We start from the raw sequence: 12,638 nt of genomic DNA, 5'->3' as shown, positions 1-12,638 counted from the left end.
TGTCGTGTTGAGGCCTCTCATGTTGCTGATGATGGAAATTGTTTGAAATTTGCTAAATTTGTTTGCATTATCCAAGGGCTGCTGTAAAGTGCCCATTTGAAGTGTCCATCAGACTGCACCTTCTTTTTGTTCACTTGCATTCCGGTTCAGAACTGGGTGCTGTGCATCATCTAAATTGCTAGTATAGTCAACTCTCATTAATTTGACATCTCATCATTTTTCCTGTCTTTTTATTTGACCACATTAAAAAGTTCCTAAAGGCTTGCTTGCTTTTTACGGACTTACATATACTTCTTATATGCACTAAAGTAATTATTGCTACAACTTATTCTATAACTATAACTCATATAACGGATTATTTCTACCAAAATTACAATTTGCTGACATTGAATTCATGGAACTTAACAATATTCATACTGCTTCCTTAGTATTATCAGTGCTGGCAAAGGATGATGCTGCTATGGTATCAGCAGCAGTCAAAGCGATTCAGTAATAAGGAGCTAGATCTTTTGGCTACGAGTTTGGATAGAGGTGACAGAGAAAAAGGAACACGAGGACGCTGTTTCTGTGACAAGCCTTTGTCATTTGCTGTGGTGTTTGACACTTCACAAATCACCGTGCATATGTAGCCAGAAACTTCACCTTCACATAATAAGTTTCGAAAAAATTGAACACGCAGCATCCAAAATTACAGTTGCCATTATAGGACTGGCACGCTGTGTGGCATCCAAAATTACATTTGCCTTTATGCGCTGGTTCACTGACGCAAGTCGTGGTGCCACAGGGAAGTCTACATAAGCAAGCAATTCCCCCAAAAATCGGGTATCTAGAAATTCGGTTGGTGCCTGTATAAGTCATTTTTGCTACAAGGATACATATTTTGAGCCACGTGCAAACAAATTTGCTTCTCAATACCGGCACCATGCTGGATGATGCATTTTTGGTTTCCTCATAGCAGGCGAATACTCCACTGAAATAAAGCATGGCCAACCAAATTTTTTTTTTTACTTTATTAGATTCGTATTTGTTATATTGAATTTCAACTGTATAGCATGGCATGTTTGAAGCTTGTCTGTAGCGCCCTGGGAATTTGCATTGTCTTCTGTAAATTGTTTTCATGAGTGTGCATGAAAGGGGGATTAAGAAAGAGCCATCAGCTGAGCCTGCTGTGGTCCCTGATACGATCCCCCGATATAATAATGTGGCACAGGCACACAGGGTTTCTCACTGAGACATTGAGGCAACCTTATTAACTGGGCACACATTTATTCAATCTACTCAATTGTAATGCTGTCTTTCTTTCAGAAATAGTTAGTACTATAGAGATAACATGCACATTAAACTATAGTACGATACCAAAACTGCAATAGTAACAAGCTGCCGTCATTGGCATTCAAGATTGCTGCAGTTCAGTTCATTTCATACATTGGCTGCAGCCATAGTAGCAGGCGCGGTACTGGTAAACAGTTTGTGCTCCTCTGTAAGTTTGTTTGGTTGCCATCGGTGGCAATGCATTCAAGAAAATGCATTCATCTCAAATGCCATGGGCGGCACTGAAGATGAGGTGGCATAAGCTGTTGATAATGATAAGGAGTTCTCCAGTAGCGATGATGATGTCCACTGTGGTACGGATGCAGTTATTTTTAATTTTTTTTTTGTGAAAAAATGATTACTTTCTCTTCTACAATGAAAATCTGGTAATTGAACGGTCAAAAGCACTGCATTTTTCATTTCCATCCATGAAAATGAGGTGCACATCACAATAGAGGTTGTGTTAGAATCGAGTAAATACGGCAGCCACTTTTAATGCGAATAGCATTCTTGGCACTGTCAGACGAGTTTTCTTTCCTTGTGTCTAACCATTTTTGCGAAGCACCTAGAACTGACAAGATCGCTGGCATTCTGCAAAACTATATGCTCACATCTAAGTTTTGGATAAATTTTGAATAAAAAACCCATTCACACGAATCACTTCTATTGGTCAGCTGAAATAAGAGTCTTCATTTCGGCATACATAATGAATGATTTACGTCGAAAAATGCAGCTAAGCTAGTGTGAGGGTCTGCTCAACTGCTTGGGTTGCTCCCAGAACGTTCTGGAGACGAACATTGTGCTCACTACACCCCAGGCACCACTGATTTTGTAAGTCCACATCACTCTAGGCCGATACGTAAGATTGTGCACTCTAAGCGGTTTCTAGTCACGTATTCATTAAAGATAAACACATGTAAGTAAACTGAGATAAAAGATTACATTGGCAAGCATAATCGTTGGGTCCCACCTGTTATTAGCACTGGCGCGTTCATAGAGCTTGATCCATTCGTCAACATCGTGTCCCTCCAGGCCAGAGAACACACCAGGGTCGCAATGTTGGGCAACCGTGACGATTGGAGCAGTCGGACGAGCCGAAGCCATTGCAGATGTGGTCTCGTCACCGGGAGGCATGGTGACAAGCTCGATGTACCGCCCACTTTGGAGTTCTGCGGCGAGGACGGGGATCGCTGACCTCCATCAGAGTGTTATGTGGGGAAAGACACATGCGAAAGAGGCTATTTACACGCTATTTACACCGGAGCCAGTCAGCCTGGCCGACACTCACTCGCGCCAAGAGCCCAGACACACTTCATCGTCTTTCTCGCGGCAGCTCGTCTCTTGAGCATCTCTCAATGATATCGTAATAATATCTTTCACCTTTCTTTTATTTATTTTCCATGAAAATTTTTCTTTTCTTTTTCCTATTTTTTTTTTGTTCTCCCAGTACTGCCATTCTGTCATTTTGAATGGTACATTGAACAATTTTGCCAGCAATGCAGCCTACCACAATCGCCAAACGTCGGCAGGATAAGGAAAAGGCACAACATGCCGCATTAAAAATGTGTGTAACACGCGCGCCCTTGATTCAAATTTACGCCGGCCAATAGGAGCACTTCCCGAGTGCATGTGGCAGCATTAACGAATCGTGATGCGATTTTTTTTTCTCTTTGCTTGCCTTCTTTTGCGTGTAGTTTTGCATGGCAAAATACGGTACTGTGGCTATCTGAAGCTCCAATCTCTTCTCTTTATGACATTAGCTAGATGGAGGTGTTGCATCAATGCAAAGCTGCGCGATTCGTGGTACGATGTCACCTCCTAAAGGTCCTGGTGTTATCAGTGCAGATAAAGGATGCTGCTGCTACGGTATGGGCAGTAGTCAAAGCAATTGAATGCAGGATGCTAGATCTTTTGGTTGGGAGTTTGGATAGAGGGGTAATGGATAAAAAGCAACAAAGTGACACTGTTTGTGTAGCAAGCATCGGTCATTAGCTGATGCATTTGAAACTTCACAAATTTCCCTGCTCATATATCCGAAAACTCCACCTTCACATCAGAAGTTTTGCTACAAGTTTCGATTGTTGGTCTGGCATGGCTAATGCACTTGTATATTACCTGCCGCCAATTCTTTTTTTTTTTTATGCATGAATGAAATCAAACCAACAAATTTAAGTTTTAGTTGATGAACCTTCTTCGGAGTTTTATTTTTTAGCACACATGCAAGTTGATTTCTCATCTTTTGACAAAAAAGGGACAAGTTTTATTGTTTTTCTTTTAGCCAAGTCTGTAGGCATTTTTATAAGTTCGCTTAGGAAATCTGTAAGCAGAAAAATGTGCTGCCTATGGGTCTATACATGTAACAGGTGTTAAAAATAGCATGTTTGTAACCTCACCATTGCCTGTAACATGCACCAACTTGTGCAACAGAGCTTTTTGCCAAGACTAGAATTTTAAGGGCTGCTGCAATTAAAGACTTTAATACTCTCTGTAATGTAAATAACACTCTCTTATCGTTGTGCCATGCAGAACTTTGCAAGAGTCAAGATGCAGGTGACAATGTCACTGAGTTCGCTTGTTGGGACAAGCCAGACATTCAATGAGGAATTTCTGCGCAAGTCACTCAAGACTATCCTAGTCTATGCTGAAGAAGATGTGGAACTCCAGGAGACTACATTCCCAGAGCAGGTTGGTTGACAGTGCGAGTGCGTGGTGTAAGAGCTGTTCACCACTTCTTTGATCTCGGCAAACCTACACTGCGACACATGACCACCCACTGGGTGTTGGCATCAGTGCCTACATAGGAACTAAGGCACGATTTATCATCCAATTGGTGAATTGCTGCTGTTGCCTCTAAGATTACAGTGCACACCTTTACGTCTTTTTCCGCCATTGCCTACATGATTACACATTAGAGCACTGCACGGGCCTGATTTTTCGGCCCGAGCCCGGCCCGGGCCCGCTTTACGAGGCCCGAGCCCAGCCCGGGCCCGTAATACAAAGCCCGAGTCCGGTCCGGCCCGGGCCCGGGCGTTCATTACTAAGCTTAGCTAGGGCCCGCGTGTGCATGACCAGGCCCGGCCTGTAAGAAAAAATTCTTTTTTTTTTACTTACAGATTGTACCGTATCTGTCAGCCTCACCTTCTCGAGGTTTAATCAGCTGCAGTATATAAGCAATAAAAGGCCGAAATCTTTGTTTCTCCCACGGGAACATCAGTATTCCGGCCCATTGCCTGTGCTACTATTTTTCTGGTGGTGCGCATGTACTTACCTTGATTTGTACGATATGGTTCTATGATGTCATTTAGCATGCAAATATACAGGGCGTTTCATTTTAGCTGAACCAAATTTTTAAAGATTGCCTGTGGCAGATAGCACAGTTACAATCCTTGATCTAAACTACTGGATGAGGCGGCCATTACTTCCCCGAGAAATCAAAACGCCTAATTGAAGAATTAACATAATTACGCTAATTAACGTTTTAATTAATTATTTCATGGCACATCTTTCAATCCACTAATTATATCCGCCGAGTTCGCAAGGCGTATCCACTTGGAACGAATTCTCAGGACTAAACCAGTTTCGAGATAATAATTTTCAAAGTGTCCGACGAAATCAATCAAATCAAATCAATTTATCGTCCAGTTTACATGCTGGACGGTCATTTTGGACTAAAAGCTACATATGTAGCTTGACATGACCCGAAAGACCACACATGCAAAATAATTCACATATATTTCCAGCTATCGCTGGAATTCCTCATAGACGAAATAGCTATGAATGGAAAGGCAAAGAATATTTGCGTAACGGCGAGTTAACAGAATTGGAAACGTTTTAACAGAATGCATTTTAAACAACACTACAATAACAATACTAGCTATACAAAATAACGCAGCACCAGCTATACAACATAGCATGAGATTGAATTTTACAAGATCAACATTTGCTAAGAAAACGAAACAGGATTTACATTATATACTCAGAACCATACAGAAAGGCAGAATAATAATCACATCAGATACATTACAAGTGACCAAAGTGTCAGCTGAGTTCCTTCTTACTGAAATTACCGCCATTTTTGTATCTGTTGAAAGTGAATGGTAGGTCATGTATTAACGACTGATGCTTATAGAGTGTTCTGAAGTATGGAATTGACCATATCTCAGGATTTCTTGTGTTCGCATTAATGCAACGACGCTCTAAGGAGGCTAATTGTTTTTTGTAGTTACAAGCTAATTCTGACATGGATGGCCTAATGGATGGTAAAAACGCCTACTTGAATATTTAACATAATTACGCAAATTAACTTTTTAATTATTTTAAGGCACATCTTTCAATCTACGAATTATAGCCGCTGAGTTCGCAAGGCGTATCCACTTGGAACGAATTCTCAGGACTGAACCAGTTTCGAGATATTAATTTTCAATATGCCCGACAAAATTCATGGGCGTTCCAATTATATTTTTGAGGAAAACGCTCTTTTATGCATTGAAGCAAAAAGTAACTGGCCTTAGCGCTAAAATAATGCCATATTATCGACACTGGTAATAGTGCGATCGCAAAAGCGGTAACATAAAAATGGTTTGAGGAGTGGTTCTTTGTATAATTTATTTTTCCTTACGCGGAAACAATGTTCGTTTTTGCGGAAAAGGAAAAAACAAATTAGCGTAGCTTGCACTGGCTGCGCAATGCTAAAGAGACAGCGGAGATGATGGGCACCTAGCTAGTCCTGGCTTTTGGACTAGACTAAGCACTACCAAGTCATCCCCAGCGTTTCCCGGAATTTATTTATTATTGATTGATTATCGATTAGCTATTGATTGGCTATTGATTGTCTATGGCAAGATATTGGCCACGTATTTGGGATAGGCTAAGCACTACCAAGTTATCGGAATTTATTGATTATTGATCCATTATCGATTAGCTATTGATTGGCTGTCGATTGGCTATCGTAAGGTATTGGCCACGTATTTGGGCTAGGCTAAGCACTACCAAGTCATCCCCAGCATTTTCGGGAATTTATTGATCGATTATCGACTAGCTATTGATTGGCTATCAATTGCCTATATCGATAGGCAATTAGTCCCCACTATTCTTAGCTAGACTTATCCAGGCTCAGCTTCACTAGTTCACAGGTGTATGTGCCATTGCGCTTGGACCCTTTATGCAGTGCTGCCAGGATCGGCCCACATTTTTGGATTCAGTGGACACATTAGGCCCGGCTGAAACAGCTCCGCTATTAAAAAGCTTAGCAAGCTTTTACTGTATAGCAGTGTGATAAGGAAAATGATCTAAAGCCAAAGAAACAACATGAAGTGGTTTGTGTCATGTCTATATTCTTCTGTCTTTGTATTAAGAATGGCGCAACACCGAGCAGTGTCATACCAGCTTAACATGCAGAGATGTGTGTATAGATATGTATAATGCTGCTAGCTCTTAGGCTTTGACTGGAGACATTACTGGCGCAGTTTGTGGAGAACCATCAGTCTAGCGATGAGTGCTCAATCTTTTCTGTATGCTTCATTGCCTTAGTCTGGTGAAAAAAAGTCAGTGTGTTCACTGTTGTCAGTCGCATCAGCTCCATTTTATTGAAAAACTCAGGTTCGGGACCTGGTGTTCAACCTGCACATGATACTGTCGGACACGGTGAAGATGAAGGAGTTTCAGGAAGACCCCGAGATGCTGCTTGACCTCATGTACCGCATTGCGAAAGGCTACCAGAACTCGCCTGACCTGCGACTCACCTGGCTTGCAAACATGGCACAGAAGCACACCGAGGCACGTAGCCTGCTTTATTTTCTTTCTATCCTAGCTAGTTCTGAAAAGATTTGTTCCTGATAGGCACTGTGTACCGGTGAACCTTGTTATTGGCCGCGAGATTGAGCAGAGTTTGGCGGACACTGACTGAATCATGCATAGTGTGGATGGTGCACCGCGTCACTTGCTATGTGCTACGCATTTTGCATGTGCGTGTACGGTGTGCATATTCTCCAAATACTGTTTGTCCCATGGTTGTAGCGCGGTCATAAGTTCTGGTACACATTTCTCTGACAATGTACAAATACATTTGGCCTTCCTCTGTACTTTTTGCGTTGTAATAAGATCAGTGGCTGTACATGTTGAGCTTGCGATATGTGATAGTTGCGCCCTGCATTAGCCAAAATCATTTAAAGTTTTCTGCTGCTTTGTGTTTCAAGCACATCAGAAAAGGCATTTTGCGTCGTTCCAAGCAAATGAATTTGTCACAGTGAGACAAGAGCGCAGCAGTTTAGCGACTTTTTGGTGATTCCGCAACCCTTGTGATATCACAAAAGATGGAGCGGCGGGAAGATTACTCAGCAACAGCAATAGAAAAAAAATGTGTTTTAAAGTATCTTTCATACTCAAGTTGTATCATGGGTACACTTCATCTTAGGCCTATAATTGCGTGACTTTCGCTTAGTGGTTACACGAACAACCTTGTGTCTTCTGTCGACAAACTTGAGATAAAAAAACATCAAAAAAAAAAACAGGACAAGTGCTCAGACAACAGAGCACTCATTCTGTCATCTTCCTTGTCTTCATACTTTTTTGTGCTTGTTTTGTTTTTATTCATGACTTTGATTAGTTCTTCCTGTTAATACATTGACATGTTACTCATTGCTTGCTTTATTTGTTGAAGATCCCTGTGTTTATAAATGGAACACTGAAAATACTTTCGAAGCAGTGTTGTTGTCATTCGACACAAACCATGGTAACTTGTGATTGTAAAGCTGCATTCAAATACAAGTATTTGTTACAGTAAGCATTGCTAAGTAGGATTGAGTTGCCTACAGGAAGGAGTATATGAACATGTTGTGGTGGTTGTAATAGACTCTAAAATGCATAACAATTGTAATGAAAGAGTGTTACAGGCCTTCACGCTAGCCTTAACGACAAAGTGGTCTTTAATCTCACCTCAATTTTTGCACCACAGAGGGGTAACCACACTGAGGCAGCGCACTGCCTCGTCCACTCAGCAGCTTTAGTAGCTGAGTACCTGCACATGCTGGAGTACAAGCCACACCTGCCCATAGGATGTGTTTCCTTCGAGGTTTGTGGTAGTCGATTCTTCTTCGCTCTTTCTTTGTCATGGATTGTCTTTCCTGAGCATTTGCACTTTCATCATAACTGTAGGGGAAGAAAGGTATTTGCCATGAGATTTAGTGATTGGTTTTATAATGTCCCCAACCTGCTGTAGCCTCCTGTAGATATGCTGTAATAGAGGGCTTCAGTTTAATTTTGGCCTCCAGGGATTTTTTAAAGTCCACCAACTTCCTTTACCCACGTCATAAAAAAGAGTGGACTTCTTCAAAGTCTGATGGGACTTGCTTGTGCTTGTGATCATCACTGGCGATGAAAACCAGCTACAAGGGTGCACTAATAGGAACACTGGAAAAGAAAATTATGCGAGTGTGACCGATCAAGTATCATGGGTCTTGCACATTTTGATGCTCGTGCCATGACAGGAGTAGAAAAGCAGCAGAAGAATAGTTGCATGGACAAGAGGTGTTGCACGATTCCTTAGGACAGTTTGCCTGTCATTTTGTGCATGCAACACTTTATACAACTCTTTTTGTAAGGAGAGACTCACAAATAGCGTAACAGGATGTGGCACAACTAGCATCATTGAGGGAAACATTGCCAAGTTGATAAGATATGGAAAGAAAAGATGTATGAAGCTCCAAAGAGTGCTTGATGCTTAATAACTCATTCTACCTATCGTGCACTGTGCAATAGACACATTTTTATCTATTTATTTGTGGAAATAAAGGTCCATGTAAGTAAAGGGCAGTCTTAATTTTCCGTTTTTTTTGGTGTTTCCAGAATGTGTCTCAAAACATCCTGGAAGAGAGTGCAGTGTCGGATGACGTGTTGTCCCCAGACGAAGAAGGCATATGCACTGGGAAATACTTCACTGAGAATGGGCTTGTCGGTCTGCTGGAGCAGGCAGCCAACTCATTTTCCTTGGTGAGTTTGCATAGTGTTCGTAGTGAGGGGAGCAATGTAAAAGGAAATAGGATGCTAAGGTAATGCCAACTTTGGCATGGAAACGAAGAATTGAAAAGCTAAGTTGAGCGCTTCCCGAGTAATTTACAATGTTGGCATCTGGAGCTGTCGGCAGTGCTGAAGATACCTGAAGGCATCTGCTGCAGATGTGTGAACTGTCAGAGTAGTGCAACAGTTTCTAGTAATCGTTACTTTTACATTTAATACAATGAGAGGTGTGCTGAGTTATCCACAACATCTTTGTTGCAGAAAATTAATTGTATTGCCTCACAAGATTTCTGTCGAACGCAACATATAGAGTTTGTTCCGTAGTGTCCTACAGCTCTCACAATTACTGCTTTGTTTATTTCAGGCTGGTATGTACGAAGCAACAAACGAGGTGTACAAAATCCTGATACCCATCGCTGAGGCGCAACGAGACTACAAGAAGCTTGCCAACATTCATAACAAGCTTCATGAAGCTTTCACCAAAGTTGACCAGCAGGCAAGTGAAAAGCATGGTTGAAAGCCTTTGCAGTGACTGCCACAGCTTTCATTGCTGGACACCCTGCATTTCAACTATCGTAATTACTCGCATAATGAATGCACTTTTTTTTCCCGATAAATATTCGGAAAGTGGGGGGAGTATGTTCATTATGCGGGGTAAAATTTTGAGTGATTTTTTTTCCGCGGCTATCTCTAAAAAAGTTGCAATTTCACCTGAAAGGTGAACCGTCGAATGCGATAGCAAATGCGTAGCCAGGCACACGAAGTAAGGATAGTGACCACTAGCTAATGACCACCTGCTAATGGCCACCTGGCACTTCACTCTGATCTTCATCTTATCAAAGAGTGGTGCAAAACATGGTCAATAACCCTTAACGTATCGAAATGTAAAGTCATCTCATTCAGCCGCAAACATAACACTTCTAGCTATACTTACCATATTCAAGACGACTTGCTCTCTCACGTCTCCCATAACAAATATCTCGGTGTTAACCTTTCATGAGATCTTTCATGGTCATTTCATATCACATCCATATGCGCCATCACCTCTAAGTCTTTAGGGTACCTACGCCGTAACCTCAGAAATTCCCCTGCTAATATTCGCAAACTAGCCTACCTTACTTTTGTTCGCCCACAAGTTGAGTTTGCTTTCTCCATTTGGTCTCCCTATCATAACAACATGGTCACCACATTAGAATCCATCCAAAATAGGGCTGCACGATTCATCTCAAGAAACTATAACTACCATTCAAGCGTCACTCAGATTGAAACTGATCTTTCTCTCCAAGCTTTAGGACACACGCCGTGACATCGCTCTACTAACATTGTTTCACAAGTATGTGCATTCTAATAGATCATGTTCCTTTCACCTCGATGTCCCATCCCGCACGTCCAAAAGATTGCACAATCATTTGAGTTTTACACGGATCTATGGGGACACTTTAGCTTTTAATTCATCAGCACTTCCACGATTTATCAGATTATGGAATAACCTACCAGACAGCATCACATCTCTGTCTAATCCTGATACATTCCATCACCAACTTATTACACATTTCACTGAGACTGTTGTTTAGCATGTCTCAGTTCATATTTTGAGTTTTTTTTCCCCCCTGATTTCCTGTTAAGCATTTCGTTTCCTTTTTTTTGTTACATTCTGTTGGCCTTACATTTGCTATAACACACTTTGATGAATTGCGCACTTATCCTATGCGTCATGCGCTTTATATTTTATCGTGTGCTTTAAACTGTGTACCATATTTCTTGTTATTTCCGCATTGCTTAGTCCCCTCTTCTTTGCTGCGATTATGTGCTCAAATTTTATTTATCATGTATTGTACTTTTTTGTTTTCATCTGGTTGTGTATGCACTGTTCAGATTTTTCTGGCCCACCTTACACAATGCCCTGCAAGCCTGTAAGGTACTTCAAATAAATAAATAAATAAACATAGTTTTATCGGTCATATAAACTTGCAAACATTCGCTAACTATGTAAATTAACAAGCATGGTGTCAGCATGCACAGGCAAACGTGAACACATCACACTTGATGACCCCGGACACTCACTGTCAAAATGTTGCCATGAGGAAATGCGGGAGCAACAGCGAGTGAAGCGACCTTCGTGTTGTGTATCGCTTCAAGGCAAACTGAGTGGCGAGAACGGAGCGCGCACAAAGGTATAAGCAGCCATTGCACCTAGACTCTGCCCTCGACTCAGATTGCTTTCAAGATAAGGCGCGCAATGGAATACAGTGCATTTCCTCCCCGCTTTCCTCCCTCGAACGCGGAAGATTGAGGCACATTTGTCGGCGCCGTTAGCAATGATGTGCCTGGAGTGTCCATATAATTGCTATCGCATTAGAAGTAGGAGACACACGGTACGATTCGGCGTCCGATACGGTGTCCAGTACAATCGTACCCACCGGACGCCGTATCAAACGCCGAATTGTACCGTGTCTCTCCTACTTTACGGCAGCAAGTTCAGGGTGCGTTTATTATGCGAGAAAAAGAAAAAACACACTTCTTGATTGGAAAATTGGCGGGTGCATTCATTGCGCGAGTGCGTTTATTATGCGAGTAAATACGGTACTTCCACTCTGAACATGGGAAATGTGTAACAGTACACCATAATAGAAACCCCATTTCAATCAGCTACATGACTTTATAGCATTCCTATTTCACGCCTGATGAAATCAGTAGACAAAGGCAAGTTAAGTTGGCAGTACTGATCCCACGTTGCCACTGTAAATATTTTCGCTAAATTTCTGGTAGTGTTTGCTTCATTGATCGTTAAAGTTGGAGGGGTATTTTGTAGTGCCGTGCAAATAGCAAACGTTTGGGTGTGAACCGAATTCAAATATTAAAGGTTGAGTGCGAATCGAATAGAATATTTTTCGGATAATTGCTAGTTAAAGTACCGAAAAAAAATGTGCTGCGAAACATAGACAAAAAAGCAAATTTATTGCACAACTAGTGTACTCCCACATAGTTGTTCCTAGAGTAAAGAACAGTCCAATACAGCTTTTGAGCAGAATGGATGGCTACAAGTTGAATCACAATGTTGTCATTGAGGAAAGCGAGCTGCTCAGCATGTCCCGGAAGTAGACATGCTTTCCTTCTAGTAACAATTGCACCGGACACAGAGAACAGGCGCTCGCTAGACACGCTTGTGTCTGGTATGGCTAGGCATTGCCTTGCAAGATGAGCCAGCAAAGGGTAAGCTCTTGCACCTTGCTCCTGCCACCAGCAACACGGGTCTTCCTTTCGGTGGTTTGTGTGCATCATTTAGAACCGGTGTGATTTGATTTTTAGCGAAT

General features: G+C 41.7%; 1 protein-coding gene across 1 annotated transcript in view; it reads left to right on the top strand.

The window, feature by feature from the left end:
* LOC119434151 (dedicator of cytokinesis protein 7-like) overlaps positions 1–12,638 on the top strand; it is a 71,832-nt gene that overhangs the window by 51,485 nt on the left and 7,709 nt on the right. Inside the window, exons 30-34 of the mRNA XM_037701476.2 lie at positions 3,838–3,996; positions 6,910–7,086; positions 8,264–8,380; positions 9,154–9,297; positions 9,689–9,820. Coding sequence (XP_037557404.1) covers positions 3,838–3,996; positions 6,910–7,086; positions 8,264–8,380; positions 9,154–9,297; positions 9,689–9,820 — 729 coding nt within the window. The remainder of the gene's footprint in view (positions 1–3,837; positions 3,997–6,909; positions 7,087–8,263; positions 8,381–9,153; positions 9,298–9,688; positions 9,821–12,638) is intronic.

This window comes from Dermacentor silvarum, chromosome 11 (genome assembly GCF_013339745.2).
Source record: "Dermacentor silvarum isolate Dsil-2018 chromosome 11, BIME_Dsil_1.4, whole genome shotgun sequence".
In the NCBI taxonomy this organism is placed as follows: Eukaryota; Metazoa; Arthropoda; class Arachnida; order Ixodida; family Ixodidae; genus Dermacentor; species Dermacentor silvarum.
The sequence above is the reverse complement of the archived record's forward strand: the minus strand, read 5'-3'. Positions and strand labels throughout refer to the sequence as shown.